A 22,903-nucleotide genomic window follows, 5' to 3' on the forward strand; every position below is an offset into this window, starting at 1 on the left:
AATATACCCTTATTTATTGAAATTCATCCAACTTAACTACTCTACTAACTACAATTAATAAGGGTGTTTTAGTAAATGATACAAATTTTACCATCAAAATCAACTCAATTAATCATTTCCTTAATAATCATGCTCAAACCTTAAACGACTATAATTTAGAGATGGAGGGAGTAATTTTTTTTTCGTCCTTTGTCTCCATTCATGTAATAACAACTTTCGAGGAATGAAATGTTCAACTTAACTTCTAAGAATGCCACTTTAGAAACACTTTTCCATCTTTCCAAGATTGCTGGTTGATTCGTATCTTCTATAGGACGGATACGATTTTTAAGGTATAATCTTTTTTTTGAACAAGTGGTTGATTCGTATCTTCTATAGGATGTTTGTATTTTTTTTATTTTTTTGAGAGGGAAGTTTGCATTCTTGTTTGCCAAGTGCATTAAATATGTTTCATTTCTCCAACAAAAATACCAGATAGAGATCGTGATATAATTTATAAGGTAAACTTTTTTGGTACAAGGTAAAGGTTATTTTAATGAGCATAATATAATATTTAAAAAGTTTATTTAACGAGTACCTTCAGAACACTCTTTAAAGATTTTAAATTAAGAAATTATTTCTTATAAAAGTCAAATATTACAATTTTTAAGGTATTTTTTTTTTTTGAAGAAGCTAAAATGGAATTTATTAAAATCACAATGAATCCTAACCAGCACAAGGAATGCTAAAATAGGATTCGTAACATAGCAAAATAGTACAAAGGAAACAACCACCACACAAAAACACCAAACACCTATGTTTTTCTAACATCCACAAACTCAGCACCTGCAAAGAACAACACCGCCGCAGCTACAATACCAAAATCACCACCATCACCTCCTCTTACCACCATACCCAAAACTTTCCTCTCCACCAACACCACCATCACTTCCACCCCAATTCAAATCTGCCACCACAAAAACCACCATGAGCCACCACCATCATGCCACAACCACCATGAAATCTACCACGAAGACCAACATACACACTCATAAAAACCAGCCAAATCTACCACCACAGCTGCACCGATGGACCCTTGAAATCAACCACAGCAACCACCACCTACAACCACACAAAATCAGCACCTACTATGACCATCTCACGAGCCACCACACAACCACCCATAGCCATCACACAACCTCAATAAACACCCATTCTTGATCAGCTCCAGTCCACCATGAAATCTGACGTCAGATCCGAGTCCAAAATTTCGACCACGATACCATCCAAACCACACCCATACAACCACGAAAAACCATCACCACCGACCCACCCGTGAACCACCACTACCTAGAAAATAACCACCTTAAAACCACCACAAAAACGCCACCTTAAGCCACCATATCACCATCACCAAACATCCGCCTTCCACCACCATGTTACCATCACAAAACCACCACAAGATACCTAAAACACCGCACGTCATCACCTCCTCACCACCACAAAATCACCACCACCCAATCACCACCACAAGACCACCTAAACACCGTACGTCACCACCACAGAACCACCACAAGACCACCCAAAAAATCGTATTTCACCACCTCTTCAACACCCAACACCGCCATATCTCACAACCAAAACACTTCTCATCTCCACGGTCAACGCCGACGGCACACCCTCTCACCACCTCCATTCCCGCACCAATCAGAAACTGCTGCAGCAACAGAACAGCTGATGTAGATGTCCCGCTACAACACACCAAAAACAGTAACGCTGCCTCCACACAACAACTAGCAAAACCAGTAGCTAGCCAACCAAAAATCACCAGCAAACACACTGAGCCACCATAAATTTGTGGCCTTCTCACCGCCATCACCCCACCGCCATGAAAAGCCGCGACAGAGTTTAGATTTGGACAAATCGATGAGAAAACAAGAACGAAAACGGATTTGAAATCGAAAAAAGGACAGGAACCACGACCCAAATGGGGCTGAAGACGGTGGTGCGGAGACCTAGTCTTCATAAAAACTTACTAATTAATTTTTTAAAGAGTGTTTCAGGAGCACTCGTTAGTTTTTTTCCATATTTAAAATAACATTATTTTTTCCTGTAAAAAGAATAACATTTATAAGTGATCTTTAGACCCAAGAACAAATATATATTCACATGACTAATTACTTACTTATACTGCTAAAGATTATATCCCAAGAATTTTGTCTAGTTGTGAAAAACAGACTTTAAACTCGGACGTTTTAGGTTCGAGCCCTCCTAATATTTTTGGAAAGTGATAAATATAAATTCATTTGTAAATGATTTTTAAACTTTAAATATTTCATATTTTAGATTGAGACATCATCCTCACTCGAAATTTGTCTTCATAAAAATATTATTACTAGAGTCTGTCGCAGACTAGTATACCAAACCAAGTCCTTTGAGGACATCCGATAATATACCAAATCAAATTACCGACATTAATTGAAGATGGAAAAGGATATTTAGCAAAGTCTTAATTTTTCTCCATGTATGAAAAAGGAAATGAATATTTTTAAAAAAAGTACTGTGAAATGGAAAGAAAAAAAAAAACAGGATGGCAAATTATCCTGCGAATTGAATAGGGATGTCTCATGTGATTTTTAGGATCTATTTTTTTTTCTTCTCCTAAATAATTCAATGGCTAGACTCACACATTATAAACATGAAGAAGTAAAGAATTCGAGGTTCAAACCCCAACCTCTACATATTAATATCTATGAAGCAATTCTTTTAAATGGAAAATCGTACTCTCTCTCTCTCCCTCTCTCTCTCTCTCTCTCTCTCTCTCTCTCCCTCTCTCTCTCTCTCCCTCTCTCTCTCCCCCCCCTCTCTCTCTCTCCCCCTCCTTTCCAAACCCTAACCATCCCCACTTTTCTTTTTCTTGATCTACCAGGGGTGATTAAGGGTCAATTTTGACCCACAAATCACCTATTTAAATTGTTTTTCTTTCTTTATAAGTGATTTTCACATATTTTCAATCTTATTTTGTTTGTTTTTGTCGTCTTTGCACGAATATGCTTGTCTAGATGCCCCGTCTTTGTGTGGTGTATTTTTTATTTCAAGAAAGTGCAGATTCAATCAATGACTTTGGTGTCGTCAACTTTGCAGATCCGGATACATGAGTATTCTCGAGACTTGAATACAGTCCTTTTTATGCTATTAACAGAGATGTTGTGAGTTTGTTCGCAGATTCATCCTTTTTTTAACGATTTCGAATTTGTATTATATCGATATGCTCTATCAATTTGAATGAATGAATGAATGTCATTATTTCTGTCAAAAAAAATCTATGAAACTCTCAATCGAGCTGAACTTACACGACTCTAGATTTTTTTTTTTTTTTGTAGATAGATGAGATGGCAAAGCCATCATAAACTCAAACACACAAAGTGGAGGTACCGGGGTTCGAACCCCGATCATGACGTCCGGACTAACAATTTCGGCATTTTTGTCAGTCGAGCTAGGACTTATGGGACTAGAATATTCTTTTTTATCTTCAGCAAGAGAAGAGGTCCCTATTAATATGGAATTCAACTTAAAATTAAAGAAAGCCCGCCTAAGAATTGTTTCAGTCAAGACTCAAATTTAATTTCACTCAAACAGTATGTCATTAACATAAGCTCACAAAGACTTGAACCCATCAATTGCTTGATTTGTAAGATATATTAGAGGGAAATGACACCTTAAAAAAAATCTATTAATTTATATTTATATTAATTCAATTAGTTTTAATATATTAAAAGGAAACGGCACTAAAACTAAATTAATTTAAATTAAATCAAATTAGTAAAACGATTATTAAGTAAGTAGATATTTTTGAAGATGTTGAGAGTTTTATTTGTATACTATTGGATTGATCCAAACAATAAGGAATTTGAAACACTTAAACAAATGTCAATGAGTTCGATCTTGACGCTTGGAAAAAAGTAACTCAAACAAATTTGTAATAGTATTTAAAAGATTTATATAAAGAATCAATTAATTTAATTCGAATATACAATGTCAATGTAAATACTCCCTCCGTCCCGGAATAACTGACCCATTTTCTAAAAAAAAGTGTCCCAAAATAACTGACTCATTTCAATTTTCAATACAACTTTCATCATTCCCAATACAATATAACACTAAATAATACTACTTTTATCATTCCCAATACAATATATTTCACTTTTCCCTTTATTTATACACTTTTCTTAATCTGTGTGAAAAACCAAAGTAGGTCAATTAAACCGGGACGGAGGGAGTATGTTTTACACACATTAAGAATGATTGACTTTAGAGTTTTCCTATTCACACCCTATATATTTTTTGTTACACCCAAACTTTGTTAAAAGTATTTGATAATACCAAAATTGCCCTTTTATATAAATTCTCTTAAAACCTTGATTCTATTCATTGTCCCTTAGAAATTTCACTCTCTTCCACCCAGAAACGCTCAAACAATCCTGATGTTCAATCTCAAATCTCTGTGGAAGATTAAACGGTGACAACTTTCATCCATTCTCGATTGCATATAAGTAAGTGAATTTCTTCTTCTTTCTCAATAATGCTAATTTCAATTTTTCTTCTTCTTGTTCAACTGTTACGATTGTACGGCGGTTTCAATTAAAATGTTGAGGTTAACTTAAATTCAGTTTACAAGAACCTACTTAAACTGAGTTTACATGACCTACTTAAACTAAGTTTACATTTACATATTTAGAATCATTGAACAAGGTTGAACTTTTAGATATACACTTAAACTCAGTTTACATGACCTACTTAAACTAAATTTACATGAACCTACTTAAACTGAGTTTACATGAACCTACTTAAACTGAGTTTTAGATTAAATTACAGTAGAATAAAGTCTTCTCCATTGTTAGAATCAAATTTTATGAAAGGGTAATTTTGTCATTTTGGGGTGCAACCAGGATTAAACAGGGTGTAATTAGAAAAACTCTTGACTTTATTTAAACTATTTTATAAGTAATTCATTTAATTGGTTGTTTCTTATAAAGATTTGGTTGCGATTTTATGATATATATATATATATATATATATATATATATATATATATAGTGTAAATCATTTATTATTTATTTATTTATTATTGTCGTTTTTTTACGTTAACTCTCTGATTCTTAGGAAAAAGAGGCCATGTTAATCTGAAGATTGTCTAAGAGGGAAGTAAAATATGTTCAATAATTATTTCATACGGGAATTGAACTCGAATTCTCCTGAATAATTCGTCTTTTGGTGAGACTCACTAACCACTTGAGTTCAATTGCTTAGTTTTTTATTTTATTTTTTTATTACAAAGAAGGTCTAAACGCAAAATTTGGAGATTTTTTTTTTTTTGAAAGGAAATTTGGAGATTTTTTAATCTCTTCGTAAGTTATGAAACAAATTTTTTTTTTTTTGAGGGAAAGTTATGAAACAATTTATGTGGAGCTTATTTCTTTCAAAAAAAAAAAAAAATATGTGGAGCTTTTTTTTTTTTTTTGGGCATAATTTATACCTCATTTCTCATATACCCCTAAATGGCATACATTTGTATATGACAAATATAGGTAATTTTCTAAGTGTTTAATAATTCACCAAAAATCTAAGTGTTTAATAAAACTATTCACCCAATCTGAATCCTACTTATTAAGTAGATGAAATATAGTCTTTCGTAATTTTGATATATGTACATGGTGATGGTTACTCCACATGTACAAGTCCAGTGTTATCACTCGTCTTTAATTCGATTTGCCATACCAGTGACATTAGTTCCTCCCTAAAAAGCTAAAGAGATGAGTTATTTGGCAAGTTACATTTCTTTACAAAGGGCCACTACATATGACATGGTAACCAAAAGTATAACACTACTTCTCAACTATAATTTAACTATAGATAGATAGTATTAAAAAAAAAATTCCCATCTTGTCATAACCGTGTGGTGAATTCAGATAAGTATATCTAAAAATAATTCCCATCAAAAGTGCTAATTGAATGTTTGGCTTAGGTTAGTAAAGAAAAAGAAGTACCAATTGTGTGATTACGAGAAAATAATAATAATAATTTTCATGTAGCCACAAATGTTTATATGGGATGAAACTTGGTTTTGTGCCCGTACGCAGGTTCGTTGGGTTGCGCACGTGAGAAGTGCTTGCTTTGTTAGGATTAATTAGGGTTGATCCACTGGTTTGTATTATCATGTTTTATTCCCATTTAGGCTGCACCTGGGTCAGGTCTAATGTCCCCCCAATCTTTGTATCTTGTTATTTTTATTTAATCTATTTCTCTTTTTGCCTAAAAAAAAAAGTTTATATAGGATGAAAGTTAAATATAATTAACAATAAAACTCAAGTACCCACAACCCTAACATGAGTACATTGTAGATCTCATAAACACGTTAGGTGCATTGGGATCAAGATAACATAACATGTACTTTTTTTAAGAGTAGTGATATATGTACATTCATTTGAAGACACTATGATGATAATTTTGTTTTTCTCTCTTTTTATTGGTCAAAAACAATGGAGAGAGAAAAAGAGAGAGGAAAAGAACATCATGTGAGTATGAGATAGAAACTTGTATAAAAGTTGTTACAAAATGCTTGTACAAATATCATTTCTCATTTTTTAATGAGTAACGTACAAGCATTTTGTTATAATTTTTTAGACAATTTTTTTTCTTTCCTTATCGCTAAAAAACAACAAAGAGAGAAATAAGAAGAGAGAATGAAAACACAATAAAAGTATTAGCGAGAGATGTGCAAAAATTATCATAAAATTGTTGTACAAATATCATTTCTCTTTTTTAATACAACTCTTATATCATGCATTCATCATTTCTAAACACTCATTCAAAATTTTATTTTATCTTTGTCTCTTTTTTCTATCATATTATCAATATCACATCTTTCCTTTCATTTATTTGTCTCCTAAGATGTCAAAGAGGTATAACAATGCTTGAATGTACAATTTTTTTCTCCCCTTTATATTTGATATAAATCAAGTTTCTCGCACAAAACTTTAGAATTAATTGTTCGATTCGCGGGAACACACTCCTTTCAAAAGTTTTAATGCAACATGTCTTCTTAAAACTAGATTAAAACTCAAGATTATAGTTAAGTTAGGCAACACTTGAACCATTTCATTAGAAAATTCTAGTAATTATATGCAACAACGCCATAATTAATTGTTATATGTCACCTTATCTCATGAATGCATGGATCAGTTAAAGTGATGTAGGGGGAATTGCTTATTACCTCTTTGGTTCTGTGTTTAGCACCATCAGACGCACATTCAAGTCCTCCAAACGTGGTTTAGAGAGCTACAAACATGTTTGAGTTTAATTTTAAAAAAGCGATTTTATTGATTAAACACGAATTTAGGGTAAATTAAATTAAGGTCATTTGATGGCATAATGAGCAGAATTAAAGATAGTCGAAGTTGGTACAACCGAGTCCCCCTAACTAGAAAATCAGCCCATTTGGTATTTGACCTGGTTGGACCAACGATGATGATTGAGCTACTTGAATCTGCCGCCTGTTGTCTGTTGGGGTTGATCCGCCGATCGATCCGTCGTCTGCCTGTTCGGTTGAGTTATAATGTGGTGATGGCTTCGATGAGGTTGATCGCCAGCTCCTAGTGAGACGGAGTGGGGTTGCGTACATGCACACGCTCTGACGCCCAAGTAAATGAGAGGTTCAATAGAAGAGATCACAAGTTTAGGGTAAGAAGTGTCATACCTGATCCAAGTCTAAAGCCCGGGTATAAATATGGGTTAGGTAGGGCTTGTTTGACAAACCTTATCCTAACAATCGTACATGTTTGTACGAACGTGGGTAACCCTCGGCCCTGGGGAGCTGCCTTCGACCTGGATGGACGTGGTCAACTCTCGTACCTCGTGTGTAACCCTCGACCCTCACTGTAATCTAGTGGATTTTAATGACGTGTCCATCGTATAATGTCGCCTGCTTAGTGGATTCGGGTCAGACCCGAGCAGAGCCGGATTAGGTTTTAGGCCTGTCGAAAACAATATTTTATGCACTGAGATGGTTTCAAACCTAGGAGTACATTGATAATTCGGTCTCGATATCTGTTTTTCACATTTGGACTCAAATTTTCTTAATACTAATATTGTGAATATTATTTTACACTTTCCATTAAAATCCCCCCACCCCCATTATCTATATTATCTATTCACTAGAAAACTATATAATGAATACCACATTTCATTTTGAGAAATAGATTATATCCTTATCCACTTAATTAGTGGTCTTCAAAACTATCTATTGCATAATATGACCACATTAATTGTGAGCATACCTATATAGTGCTGGAAATCATTCATCAGCACCCATCCCCTGACAAAACAAATCTATACTAATACCACTATATATATGCGTCCAACATCATATGCAATAGATAGTGGCCATTATAGTTGCTGCAAGTTTCAGACAAAGTGGAATCTCATATCACATTCACTGCATCATTACATAAATAAATCACCAACCAGTTCACATTTAAACAACTGATGAAATTCCAAGATCCATTTTCAACATTTCATATTTTTCAAACCAAGCAAGTGTATTTCCTTAATAATTTCTGGGATCAATCATACTAAGTAGCCAAATTGAAGTATCCGGGTCGGTTTGAAAATCCAAAGTCCGCATGTGATCCGGTTTGGACAGTAAATTATCAACCCGAATTTCACCCGGACATTTTGAACTGACCCAATAGAATAAAAACCCGATACAAGTTTGCTATTCAATCGAAGAATAAATCCGATATCTCTGCGGTCAACCGTAGAGTCTAATTCCTCGAGTTAGCTAGAAACATAACAGACGATAAAACTCTTTTTCAAGAGATCATTTATCATCTTATCATCTTGTGTGCTCACGGTATAATATGATATCTCATAACTAATTCTACTATATCAATAATATAGGAATGTTAATCAAATTACAAAATTCAAAAGTCGGTTATAACTAAATTTGTTAAGGGAAATGTTAACTTGTGCCCTTGGGGCATAAGTTAGGAAGACAAATGTAGAAGGGGTGCGTTGGGGCATACAAAATTCTCGGAACTCGTGCATTTAATGTATTAAAAGTTGCAAAAGTTATACTTTTAATATAAAATTTATTTTTAATTTTCATTTTAAGCTCCTTAACTTAACATGACCCATTTGTTAATAATTTGCGTTGTTTTTCTAAGTTTAGACTTTATTTGTTGATGTGAACTAGTATAGCGCGCAAATGCATAGTCTATGCATTTACGCGTCAGTTTTGTAAGATTGAGTTAGATTTCTATCCAGTTTAGACTTTACAAGTCGGTTTTGTAAGATTGAATTAGACTCTAGATGCCTATTTTTGAGCGTAAAAGGGGTGCGTTAAGAGTCACAGATTGAATAAGATACAATATAAATATAAGTTTATAAGTGAGAGAAATCTTCACTTTATAAATCAACTTTGTTAAGTTGAGTTAGACTCAACTCAAAATTGATGCGTGAATGCACGCGAAAGACAATTAATTGATTTAGAAAAATATTTTCCCTCCCTTCTAACATCACAATTTTGAGTACTGCCAGCTTCACTGTTTATTCTTGTAAAAAAAGCTTCACTATTTACCCCAAACTAATCTATACTATTTGAAAGGAATTCATAATCAACCGGCGTAGACATGATAATCCACTCTTTAACCGAATATTTAATATAATTGAAAGAGCAACGATGGTTAAACAAATTACCAATGTCATAATAAAAGCATGAAAATTATTTGTACAAAAAAACAAAAGCATGAAAGTTACTACACTGTTTATAATTTCTTCTAGCAAATGAGTGTTGAAATACTATATTGGCTTCTTAGTTGAGCAAAAAAGTGGAAAAACTGAAAAATACCGTTTTTGTGTCACTTTCTTAATAAAATCAAAAATGGCATATAACTCCAAAGAAACTAAACTCAAACGGCAAATTCTCCCTCCATACGGTCCTATCCAACTTTTATTCTCAACTTACTCAAATAGGTCATTTTATTTTTATCTTAACCATTGCTTATATCAATAAGACACATATATAGTGCCATAAAAATAATATCAATATGTCACATTAATTATGTTTTTCCACTATTATATAAGACATACCACCCTGAACACACTTTCATTCATTCTCTCCATATTACACCACCCTACCTTACAATTTCAGGTTCACCTAGTTTATAACCTTCATTCTTTTCTACTTTGTACAAAATAATGCATTTTCTTCTTGGTCTTTTTTTCTTCACTTGTTTTTTTTTTAGAGTGTTGGAATGTTACAAATGATTTGTTTTTTAGTCTAAGGTTATTGGTTCATATGTTTGTTTTTATTTTTTCATTTTATCTTTTTTATTTCTTATAAGTTTATCCATCAACACATGATTTTGAAATGGATAGTTTTCTTTTCTCCCTAGTCATTGTTAAAGGTTCTCCTTCTCCATAGTAGTTAAAATGGATTCTCATAACACATGATATAATACAGCTTTATGAGATTTAAATAAGACAACCTATTTTCCTTTGTTTTTATGCATAGGTTCCATTTTCTTTTGATTGAATGGAGAGTTCAAGAACCATAAAATGGTTAAGTACTCTACTATGTGCCCTGCTATTACTTAAGACACAAGGACAGTATGTTCCATTGACTCGGCTCGAAAGTGCAGTATCGAAAGGAGCTGGTGAGGAATTTCTTTTGCTGTTTCAATCACTGTTATTTATATATTTATTTAGTTCTTGATTTTATATTTGTAATATGTTTATTTACATAATAGTAGAGAAGTTGAAGTGTTAACTTATTGTGCAGTGTGTTTGGATGGAAGCCCCCCAGCTTACCATTTTGATGAAGGACATGATGAAGGAGCTAACAATTGGATTGTTCACATTGAGGTCCCTTTCATTAAACCATGGAGAGTTTTTATTATTTATTTTTTATGGCATTTTCTGATCCATGTAGCCGACTCCAACTAGTATAATAACATTTGGTTATCGTTGTATGATTCTTGTTACAATTTAATTTAGGGAGGTGGATGGTGCCACAATGTCACATATTGCCTTTATCGGAGGGACAGTCGATTAGGTTCATCGCATGAAATGGAAGAGCAAACTTACTTTTCAGGATATTTAAGTGACAACCAACAATATAATCCAGGTATTGTATAATGTCTACTTTGCTAATAATCAATACATACTGTTCTTTCCTTGTTAGCCAATTTTTTTTTTGTAGCTTTTCAACAATATTTGTTTTCATAAATTTCAGATTTCTACAATTGGAATAGAGTCAAAGTTAGGTACTGTGACGGATCTTCATTTACCGGCGATGTTGAAGAAGTTGATCCAGTAAGTTTTGCAAAATCCGAAGAAGTTCAAATTTAAATTTCAAAGAAAATTGAAGTCATTTTTTAATTTTATTTTTTAATGTATGATCTAATAATATTCTTATAATTTGTTACATAAATCAGACAACGAATTTATACTACAGAGGAGCAAGGATTTTTTCTGCTGTAATGGAAGAGTTACTAGCAAAAGGAATGGATCATGCTGAAAATGTACATGACATTACTTGATGATTTGCTACTTTTTAATTCCTCTTGAACAGTTTTTTATTTTCAATCACTAATTAAAATTTGTAACTATAGGCTATTCTTTCTGGATGTTCTGCTGGAGGATTAACTACTATATTACACTGTGATGGATTTAGAGCACTATTTCCTAATGAAACTAGAGTAAAATGTGTCTCAGATGCTGGTTATTTTGTTAATGTGTATGCTCTTTTACCTTTCTCCCTATAGATACTCTTTTTTCTTACATATTTATAATTCAATAGATTATGTAATGATTTTATGTTGTTGTTGTATAACAGAAATGATATCTCAGGAGATCATTACATTGAAGATTACTACAGTCAAGTTGTCGCAACACATGTACTTCATCCTTTTTCTCTGACAGGGACTTTGTCGAATTTACTATGATTCCAAGTATTCACAGAGACTTATTTGTTTTTCTATATTGTTTTAGGGATCAGAAAAGAGTTTACCTTCATCGTGCACTTCGATGCTCAGTCCAGGACTGGTAAGTATGACTTGTAATTTTATCTTGTAGATTCGCAATTTCTATTGCGCGTTTCTAATACTTATGAATTATCATGTAGTGCTTTTTCCCACAATATATGGCATCAAGTATACAAACACCGATCTTCATTGTAAATGCAGCATATGATTCATGGCAGGTAAATTTTTTGTCATTCAACGAGCATAATTTGTTTTTCAACATGGTGTTACTTTTGAATAATTCTGTCACACTATAAACTTCTCAAACCATCTTTATATTATTTCATCAATTTGTGGATTCAATTCAAAGATGAAGTAGTAACATTAAACAGGTTGTATTGGATGGTAAAACAATGATCATTTTAGGTAGAACTAGCGTTAGGGTCAGTATCGTGTCTAGTGTCGGTGTCAATGCATCATAATGAAATTTCTTATGATTCAGATTAAGAACATTTTGGCACCTGGTGATGCTGATCCCGACGGCCAATGGCGTAGCTGCAAGACTAATCTAAACAACTGCTCACCTGAACAGCTAAATATAATGCAAGGTTAACATTTTCTGATTTAATGACTTATGTCTTGACAATATATACTTATGTATATGATTTGTTTACTGCGAGATTTTCCAATATTTTTCTAACTTTACTTTTATGAATGAATTTAATTTCAGACTACAGAACACAATTCTTAGAGGCATTGAGTCCTATAAGCAATTCTCCATCTAATGGAATGTTCATAGACTCTTGCTATGTCCACTGCCAAACAGAACCGCAGGAAACATGGTTTAAAAGTGACTCTCCAATGGTTGGCAATAAAGTATGAGACTGCATTCTTTCATTTCATTTATTTTCCTTGTGAGAGATTCAGATTCTCTGCAGTCATGCTGCCGTGTATCACAGACGTTGGATGAAGATCAGACAGCTACAAGCTGTCTAATCTTCGTCTAATGGCAGAGATCACTTGATTTCGTGACAACACGTTTTCCCACATGTAAAGGATCTCAACCATTAGATGAATACCAGACGACTTGTATTTTGAGTTGTATTATGAAGCCGGTTTGGTGAAGTTAGAATACAAGTTGTCTAATCTTCATCTAATAGTCGAGATCACTTGACTTCGTGACAACATGTTTTCCCTAACTAAATGCGTGGATCTCAACCATTAGATAAAATATCAAATGACTTGTATTTGAGTTATTAAGCCGATTTTAGTGAAGTTAGAATACAAGTTATCTGATCTTCATCGAATGGTTGAGATTACTTGACGTCGAAGCAACATATTTTCTATGACTGCAAGAAATCCGCGTCCCTTTACGAGTGATTACCCTTGATTGATATAAAGTTGAAATACTAATCTTCTCTGGTTGATAATTTGCAGACAGTTGCAAAGGCAGTAGGAGACTGGTTTTATGAAAGAAGTCCTTCACGTGAGATAGATTGCACTTACCCTTGCAACCCTACTTGTCAGAACCGTGTTTGGGAGTCAGCAACTTCATCATACCCAGCAATGTACACTAGAGTCTACTAATTAAATATATTTTTCATTCCTATGGTATAAAAAAATGGTATTATTGAATGTAAAAATAAAGCAAGCAAAATAAGAGAGAAGGTGCCATTGCATTGAGCTTGTGTGCTAGGCGCAATCAATTATTGTTCAATTTATATTTACTATACTCTTTATGAAATTGTAAGTTCCATGGTTTCACTAATTAATTGTTGTACTTTTTTAATGTGGTTACTACCTCAAAAGTTCAAAAGTGAATACTCCACTACTATTTGGAGTTTTGTTAGATATGTATATCAATTGTTCGATCATTTAATTTTATGTCATTCTAATTTAAGTGAATTTAAATTTTGAATTAATTCGTCTATAGGATATTGGTACCCAACAAAACTTAAGAGTACGAAAGAATTTTCCAAGTTTAAATTGTTGATTGAAAGTGGATGAAATACTTCATGATTATCTAACTAATAGAGAGATTTGTGATTAAGTACGAATTTTCTTTCACGAGTTTTTTTTTTTTGAGAGCATTCTTTCACGAGTTGTTTGAGAAAACAGAAGGTCTGATACAAAAAATCATTGGATTAAGAACTTGATGCCTTGATAATTGATATATTGATTGAATGTTAGATTAACATGACTAAAGGAAAGTCAAATGCAATTTGATTTAATTTACATTATCACTTGTTAGTGTAAGTATTTTTTCCACTAATTATAATCGTTAGATCAATATTCATTATTGATTTTAATTTGAAACTGGATGATTGAAATGGAGAAAAGTCCAAGGTGTTTTATACGATAAGAAAATATCACTTAAGTTAAGGAAAGTTCTATGGACAACAGTCAGATCAACGATGTTATATGGTACGAGTGTTGAGCGATTAAAAGCTAACATGAGAATCGAAATGAGAATGTTGCGCTGGATGAGTGGTAAGATTAAACGGGATATGATTAGAAATGACACCATTAGAGAAAGACTGAGGGTAGCACCTATAGTAGAAAAGTTGGTAGAAAATAGGCTTTGATGGTTTGGACATGTAAAGAGAAGACCCGTAGATGTCGTCTTTAGAAGAGTAGATCAAATGAAGGAGAGTCAGGTTAAAAGAGGTAGAAAGAGATTTAGGAAAACTATTAAAGAAACCATTAGAAAGGATTTAAATGTCAATGAGTTAGATCCAAATATGATTTATGATAGAGCACTATGACGTAATTTGATCCATGTAGCCGACCCCATTTAGTGGGATAAGACTTGGTTGTTGTTGTTGTTAACTTTAACGACAATTGCTTTTAAACTCATATATGTGAATACATGTGATTTATTCACGGCGTAAAACTCTTTACATTAACGGAGTATTACAATTAAACTCTAAGCTTACCCTTTTTTTGGGTACAATAAGCTACTTTTCTAATTGCTTACCTCAACTAATTTCTTGTATGAACAATGCAAGTTAATTAGTAGAATAAAAGAGGTTTTTTTTTTTTTTAACAAGAGAAATAGAATAAGGTGAAACTGTATTAAGAAAATTTTAAGACAGTATATTTGTTAACACTTTTTTTTAATTATACACTATTACCTTCCTTAATTTTTGATAAATAAAAAATTTAATTGGCTGAAATCTTTTTTTATCAATTCTTAATAAAATCTCTCTAGATAAATAGGAATGCTCAAGTCTTACGGTTAGAATAGGAAAATAGCCGAAGAATCGAAGTGAATATTCGCGAAACACGTTACATTGCACCAAAGAAAAATGCCAAAACTAGTTTGAATCTCAGTCGTGGCATAGAAAAATGCCACTGTTCCTCTGCTTTCTCACACATTTTTTTCTCTGACAACTACTGAAGTTGCTCTGTCTTTGTCTCATTCACTCATCTACTTTCATCATCACCAACATAAAAATGCGACCTTTTACTTTCATCCTCTCATTTTCTTTCACCCATTTCAACCATAAAACTTCATTTTAGCCAAAACAATGCAACACATTGTTACATACCAATGCAGTTTTGCTTCATTATAGATCCGACCCATCTTCCAGAATCTAAAAAAGACAGCATTTTTATTTCTGGGTTTTGTTTTTTAAGGTGTTTGGAAGTTTTTTCTTGTTGTGGGTCATGGGTTCCAATAGTAGCAAATTCACTAGGAAGAGTAGTTCTAAGGGACTGAAAAGGTTTCATTCTTATTGTCTTGGAACATGTTCTGGATCTCAAGACAGTGATAATGAGGAACAGGTTGTTCCTTAATTTTCATAATGTTACTGTTTTTTAATTTGTTTCTTATCTTGTTCTTTCTTCATTAAGCTTATAATGTGATTAGATAGATTTTTGATAGTGTAATTTGATTAGACCAACCTGTTAAGGATTTAGATGTTAGTTTCTGGTTTTGTCACTGTTTGATTATTATATTTTGAAGAATCATCTTTTCTAATTTTCATGCAGTTTCTGTTTCGAAAGAGTATTTTAGCAATTTATAACTAAAAAGTAGTTAAATACACCTTGAGGTGCATGTTGCTAAAATACTCCTAAAAGATAAGTAGGTTTAAGTTAGCAGCTTCTATAGGAATTTGCTAGGATACACTCACTTATTTTTTAGAAGGAATACGTAAGCATTTGATAACTAAAAAGAGTTGGTAATTAATATTTGCTTAGTTTAGTGTAAATAATAATTCTGCTTTGTGTCTCTTACCTGAATAGTAAATTCTATGCTTGGTTAACAATGCATCATATTATTCTTTATTTCATATCAAATACCGGTCCTTGAGGTGTCAACTCAGCGGTAAAAGTTTAAACTTATAACTTCAAAAGAGACGAAGTTCAAATCCCCTTAGAGATAGTAGTAAAATAACCATTAGTGCCATTTGAATATGACTGACCGTCTTGTATTAACGACAATTTTGTTTGATTGGGATATTGCTATGTTGTACTAATTGTAACTCATTCTGTCGGTTTGTGATCAGAATAAAGTAAATGGCAGTGACGTTACATATGCTGATAATGGCAATCTATCTGACCCAGATGAGGTGAAATCAAAGTCTTTTAGGAAGGTTAAAGCTGGTGACAATACTCACAGCTCTGTTCACGCTTCTTCAACTAATTTGTTGAATCCTACTAGTCGATTCCTTTCTCGGTTTGGCATCACTCCTGGTAATAAAAGCTCCAGACTTAGCATATTTACCGGTTCAAGATCATCGCGGCCTTGTCCTGTATCTTCTACAAGACTCTCAATATTTGACAATGATGTTGAGCATAATCTACATCCAGGACCTTGTAGCAGTTTGATTAACATAAATGAAACAGCACGGTGTCATGAAGATACTCCTATTACTATAAGGTCAAATGCCTCAGGATCAGGTTTTCCTTGCATCGGTGGCATTGGTGCAAGAGATGAGTTGGAGATAAACTTATTTTCTCAGAGAATTCAAACGGAGACAGAACATACTGAGACTAGACATTTAGATCGGCGAAACGGAGCTCGAGAACAAGTTGAAGAGAATGTTCGTTTTAGTCGAACTTTAAGTGTTGGAAGACTTCGTGACAGAGTCCTTCGTCGATCAACATTATCTGACGTTACCTTTTTCCCTCTGCAACAAGAGAGAGAACTGAGAAACGATATTCAGAATAATCTAAGGCAAACATTGGAGGCAGATTCAAGAGTGTCACCATCAGATCATAGTGCTAATAGTTCTACATCCAGATACCCTCTATCTAGTATGTCTAACTCCATGTTTAGTAATCAAAACTATCGTGTTGAGACCTCACAATTGCGAGAAGGTAGGTATCAGGATCTAATGGAGCATAGGTCCAATTTCCTTGAACGAAGAAGAAGAATACGGTCACAGGTCCGTTCTCTTCAGAGGTTGGGTAGCCGGTATGAAAATCAATCTGCACATGAGAGATCATGTATCTTGTCTGGTCAACATAGAAGTGCTCGTTGTATGTGTCGATTCAGAAATCGTGACACTAATTCAAGTGATGACACTGGTGCTAGTGCTAGCATATCAAGAATTGTTGTACTTGCAGAAACCTTATTTGAGGTAGCTTTATTAAAGCTTAATATTTCGATCAACATTAATAATATTATTTATACAATTTGAATATTTGAATCTTTTGTACATATTTTAATTAGGTTCTGGATGAAATTCACCAGCAATCCGTGGTTTTATCTTCCCATCCTTCTGTATCTTCTATTGGATCTGTTCCTGCACCTATCAATGTTGTGGAGTCATTGCCTGTCAAGTTATATGAAAAGTTGCCTAAGCATCAAGAAGATGCTACACAGTAAGTATTTGAGTTTACCGCTGTTTGGACGATTTAAACTGGATTAGTAACTAATTATTCTAATCTTATCAGCTAAAATACAATGGAGTGGACTACATACTCAAATGCTAAAATTCTAATATAAATGTTACTATTCTAACACTGCAACACAAGTTTTGAAAAGAAAAAAAGAAGATGCAATGAAGTCCACTAGCTTTTATCAAAATATTCCTTTTTGAAAGTTGAAAAGTTTTATCATGGAAATATCCCTATTGTTATCAATTGCATTGTGTTCATGTGTATGTGCATCATGCCTATTTATTCATCAGTGTACATGTATGTTTGCGGACCTTTTATTTTTCTGATCTTTAGCTGGCTTAGGTGTTTCACTAATATTTGATTATAATAGCTATAATTTACTGTTACCAATGCTAACCTTATAATTTCTCAGATGCTATATATGCCTTGTAGAGTATAAGGATGGAGACAGCGTGCGAGTTCTGCCTTGCAATCATGAATTTCATAGAACATGCATAGACAAATGGTTGAAGGAGATTCACAGGTATGAGAAAACAGATATCCAGATTTCCTTCTTGTTTACTATCCTGTTAAATGAAAGTTTCAAATTTATGCATTCTACTTTTCCATTTAATCATCATGCCATTTTACTATTGTATTTGAATTAAGCATATTTCGCTGGACCTTATGGCCTACTCTATCTGCGCTTGAATATAAGCAAAATAACTAACTTATACTAATTAAGAATATTAGATAAGCTGATGTAATTTTCTCAATCTCAGATAAAAATGAACTTCGTTCCCTATAGCAATTTGATTAAGTTAGGTGGGGTGAGTTAAAATTTGCTTATAATTTGGACCACTATGATTTGTTTATATTCGAGTCTTGTTGGAACTTGGAATATTTAATTGGTTTGACAGAAAATAAGTATTTAATTGGTTTGAAAGAAAAAGTTTATAGCATAAATAAGCCAGTTCTGCATTATTTGTACTAAAAACACTATAATAATGGTAAATACTATTTCTTTCCAAACCATGTCATGCACCTTAATATATGACAATGATCAATACATGATTGAGTCTATTCTAGACTGAATCCCTAATACCAAATGCCGTTGGTTTGCACTATTATGGAATAAACTAAAGATTTCATCTATCACTAGAGTTACACATTTGCACCATTTCCTTCCAATACAAAAGACCTCAAACATAACCATATTACCTGTACGTATGAGGAACCAGAGATTTATAGCATACATATTTTCAATCATGGGATACCCCCTTTTCTAACTCGGCAACATATTTATCTTGTATCTCAAGCTCTTCAAATGTTTTCTCATTTAGTAGCACAGGCTTTAAGATTAAGTATGTTGAGTTTCATCTCGTTTGAATATCTTGCAGAAAAACCTTGAATTCAATGTTTCGTTGCTCAACACATGCAATCTAAAAGTTTGACGTTAGACCCTCTTTCAAAATTAAATTCAAGATATGCGCACAACAATTATGAATACAGTCTCCATTTATAACCAAACTATTTCAACACGTAAGCGTCTTTTTGAATTAGAGAATCCCAATATTATTAGACAAGACATTGTTGACCGTCACATTGAGCACACATTGTAGTTGTCCTCCTCTAATGATATTGGGATTCTTTACCTTAAAAAGAATGTCGCGTTTTAATTGTTTTAGTCTCTTCATATGTAATAATTGTTATTTACGATTCATTCTAATGCAACTCTACTTGGCTCGAGAGCATTTGTATGTATCTAACCTCTTCAATTATACACAGGGTATGCCCACTATGTCGGGGGAACGTCTGCATTTCTGACTCACGTCCAACTCGGAACTTTAGTGGTTAGTTTGTTGATCAGCATCTAGTCTGAAACACTTGATCTTTTATGTGGGGGAATATCAGAAGTTCAATCATTTTCTATTGGTATTTTCATTATTGTAAATGGTTATTTACTCCGATTGCAGAATAAATATGAAAAATATAGTTGGAGAAAGAAAAGAAAGCTAAGGAGGAGGTTAGTGGGGGGTTATCTTTTGGTTACTTTCATTGAAAGTCATCACATTGTCTCCCCAAAATATAATTTTGGCATATTGCAGATGATGATTGTGCATTTTGTATTTCAGATGTTGATATTCTAACATAGAGGATAAAATATATTATGAGTTAGACAAAAACTCTACAATTTGTGTTATAATCAATGTCTTGTTCTTTACAACTATTCTAGGTGCATGTAAGTCGAAGGAATGCTATTGTATATAGGCTTTGTTATGTCATAAATTTCATAATTTCTGGTATCTACGTATCCATATTCTGTCACATGTGTACTATATATCGGACTTCATTTTTCTTATTGGCCTAGTGGCCGCCAACACATACTCAAATAAGCAAGGGTTTTAATATTTTGGCGAACGAGCGTGGATAAAGATGTTAGTTCATGAAAGTAGGATTGGTTTTCACCACATAAAGTAGGGTTCGTGATTAGTTGACAACATAGAAAATAAAGTATGAAATATCAAATGTCTCAATGGCAAAAGAAAAAGAAAAATCCAAAATCAGCCACATAACATTTTTTGTGGTGAATAGCAGTCGCATAACACTTTACCATAGACTCAATACCCTTCAAAAGAAACAATAGAATAATCAAAATAATTGTATACAAATATCACATGGAAAACTAAAACTCTAAGTGAATTATCCCTTAAAATCCCAAGACATAATTTGAAAAAACATTAACATAAAGGAGGGATACTGTATTGTTTCTTCAATTACCTCTCCATGACTCTTTTTATGTTGACTTAGATAAGATGAATTTGTGATCTAAAAATTATGAAAATAAAATAAGAGAGATGTGAATAGAGATGTTAGATAAAAGTGGTAGGACAAAAAGCTTTGATGTGCACCACCAAAGCTTTATATTTATAATGGTCAAATATAGATATGAGATAAGAGGAGGAGGGCAAAATTTGAATGAGGTAACAAAAATGGAGGGCAAAATAAACATTTTACATATGTGAACTAGACTTATGCCCCAAGTTCTTCGAGGTGTGTGTTGTGCAAGAATCACGACGTGTTGAAGACGTGGCAAAACAATAATTTGGATTGGTGATCGGAAGATGTGAGACTTTATGCCACCCTTTTGTCCTTAGTACCTGATCATCCTTGGTTTAAGAGTTACAAGATTACCTAAGGGGTTCTCATTTTTAGAGTTGTCTTTTATATTTTATTTTGGATTAATGGTTGTACATGCACTTATTTTAATATCAATTATTTGTTGCAGTGATTGTATTTATAAAATGTGGCATGTCTCTCATTGTCATTTTAAATTTGTTTTTGTTGAAGGGAAGGAAATTGCTCAAATTTAACTGAAGGATTATCACGAGTGTTTTACCCACAAATATTTGTTATTTTAAAAAGAAAAATATATAATCCCGATGTTAAAGGTTGGTGTGTTACATTCCTCATGATTGTGGGATGTGAATTATCATAAGGTTAGGCCATTAGCTCTTGAATTCTGCTCTTTACCCAACAAAATTCACTCGCCCAACTGAATTTCCAAATATACCCCCGTGTGAGTTAAGTCACGCATCATGACTTAACTCACGCACCTTATAGCTCTGCGTGACTTAAGGCACGCACCATTGGTCTGTGCGCGAGTTAACTCACGCAGGTCGGCCGGTTGGTCAGAGCTCAAGAACACACGTTTTTTGGACTTTGGTCAGCTTTTCAACCTTCAATCTACACGTTTTTTTTACAACTTTTACACGTTTTTTTGACTACATTTATGGTAGTTATAACCCATGTAACCATTCACATCTATAAATACCCCTCCAAACTTCCTTATTTCCTCACACCATCTCACATTCTCACTCTCCTCCTCACTCTCTCCCCCTATGAATCTCATTCTTTTCCTTCTTTTATATCTATTATATTTAGGGTTTGGTGTAAAAAGAGGTCAATCTTGGGGTAAAAAGATGATTGGTGAGCAGCCTTCTTGGGGTAAAATGAAGTAGAGGGTAAAACTACATGTGTAGATTTAGTTTTACCCCAGGAAAACTGATTTTCTTGTGGATTTTTTTTAGTTTTATCACAGGAAGCTAGGTTTTCTGGTGTTTTTTTTCCGCAGGTTTAGTTTTACTCCATTGTAAATGTAATAAGAATTATATTAATAAAATGATATTTTATATCTACTATTTTTGTTCCTTTATTTTTGTTAATTTTTGCATTTATTTAATGATTGCGTATTGAATAAATAAATTCGAATAACGTAAATAAATAAATTCGAATAAAGTAAATAAATAAATTCGAATAAAGTGAATAAATAAATTAGAATAAAGTGAATAAATAAATTTTAATAAAGTGAATAAATAAATTAGAATAAAGTGAATAAATAAATTCGAATAAAAGAAATAAATTAATTTGAATAAAGTGAATAAATAAATTAAAATAAAGTGAATAAATAAATTAGAATAACGTAAATAAATAAATTAGAATAACGTAAATAAATTAATTCGAATAACGTGAATAAATAAATTAGAATACCCCTGCGTCACTTAACTAACGTTGCGTGACTTAAGTTGCACAGATTTTAACACTTGCGTTAATTAAGTAACACATGGGTATTTTTGGTATTTCAGTTGGACGCGAGCAAAATGTGTTGGGAGAAGAGCAGAATTCTTAGCTCTTCACTTGTCACTAAAGGCCTCTAGGCCCAATATCCGAGTATAGAGAAGCCCATAATTGAACCACATAGCCAAGGTGGTTAAGGCCCATTCTAGATATCTATATCTATATATATATATATATATATATATATATATATATATATATATATATATATATATAGACGGCCTATTCCATTGTAAAATCTAAGTCATTCTTTCCGCAGAAAGCACACGGCGGCTAGGTCAGAGTTCTAGCAACATCAATGTATATGGGAGAGGTACATACATCAATTTTGCGCCTTGATTTTGCTCAATTTGTTTCCTTGATTTATTTTAAATTGACTGCACCTATATTGCTTGGCTTGTTTTCGCCTTTTAATCTTCATTTATTTCATCTTA

General features: G+C 33.1%; 2 protein-coding genes across 3 annotated transcripts; both read left to right on the top strand.

Annotated features, from left to right (window-relative positions):
- Positions 1–10,167: 10,167 nt before the first annotated feature.
- Positions 10,168–13,855, top strand: LOC146900452 (pectin acetylesterase 8-like). Its single transcript, XM_085735820.1, has 13 exons — positions 10,168–10,189; positions 10,553–10,694; positions 10,820–10,902; positions 11,035–11,164; positions 11,273–11,352; positions 11,475–11,561; positions 11,652–11,776; positions 11,876–11,936; positions 12,031–12,084; positions 12,164–12,241; positions 12,505–12,610; positions 12,733–12,878; positions 13,440–13,855. Exons 2-13 carry the CDS (start codon positions 10,574–10,576, stop codon positions 13,587–13,589), a joined length of 1,221 nt encoding a protein of 406 aa, XP_085591946.1. The 5' UTR covers positions 10,168–10,189; positions 10,553–10,573; the 3' UTR covers positions 13,590–13,855.
- Positions 13,856–15,316: 1,461 nt separating this feature from the next.
- LOC146900453 (uncharacterized) lies at positions 15,317–20,159 on the top strand. 2 transcript variants are annotated; one of them, XM_085735448.1, is made up of 6 exons: positions 15,317–15,788; positions 16,514–17,590; positions 17,683–17,834; positions 18,265–18,375; positions 19,620–19,684; positions 19,808–20,159. In XM_085735448.1, exons 1-6 carry the CDS (start codon positions 15,672–15,674, stop codon positions 19,810–19,812), a joined length of 1,527 nt encoding a protein of 508 aa, XP_085591574.1. In that variant the 5' UTR covers positions 15,317–15,671; the 3' UTR covers positions 19,813–20,159. The 2 variants fall into 2 exon arrangements, with proteins under 2 accessions (XP_085591574.1, XP_085591573.1); XM_085735447.1 differs by having other exon boundaries at positions 19,620–19,845.
- The last annotated feature ends 2,744 nt before the right edge of the window (positions 20,160–22,903 follow it).

The sequence above is a fragment of the Medicago sativa genome, chromosome 8, assembly GCF_051527215.1.
Source record: "Medicago sativa cultivar Bolivia chromosome 8, Bolivia_mono, whole genome shotgun sequence".
Taxonomy (NCBI): domain Eukaryota; kingdom Viridiplantae; phylum Streptophyta; class Magnoliopsida; order Fabales; family Fabaceae; genus Medicago; species Medicago sativa.

Coding starts and splice junctions, on each gene's coding strand:
- LOC146900452 (XM_085735820.1), top strand. CDS start 10,574: ATGGAGAGTTCAAGAACCATAAAATGGTTAAGTACTCTACTATGTGCC. Junction 10,903..11,034: donor ATTGGATTGTTCACATTGAG/GTCCCTTTCATT, acceptor AATTTAATTTAG/GGAGGTGGATGGTGCCACAA. Junction 12,879..13,439: donor CTCCAATGGTTGGCAATAAA/GTATGAGACTGC, acceptor GATAATTTGCAG/ACAGTTGCAAAGGCAGTAGG.
- LOC146900453 (XM_085735448.1), top strand. CDS start 15,672: ATGGGTTCCAATAGTAGCAAATTCACTAGGAAGAGTAGTTCTAAGGGA. Junction 17,591..17,682: donor TTGCAGAAACCTTATTTGAG/GTAGCTTTATTA, acceptor TATTTTAATTAG/GTTCTGGATGAAATTCACCA. Junction 18,376..19,619: donor TGGTTGAAGGAGATTCACAG/GTATGAGAAAAC, acceptor AATTATACACAG/GGTATGCCCACTATGTCGGG.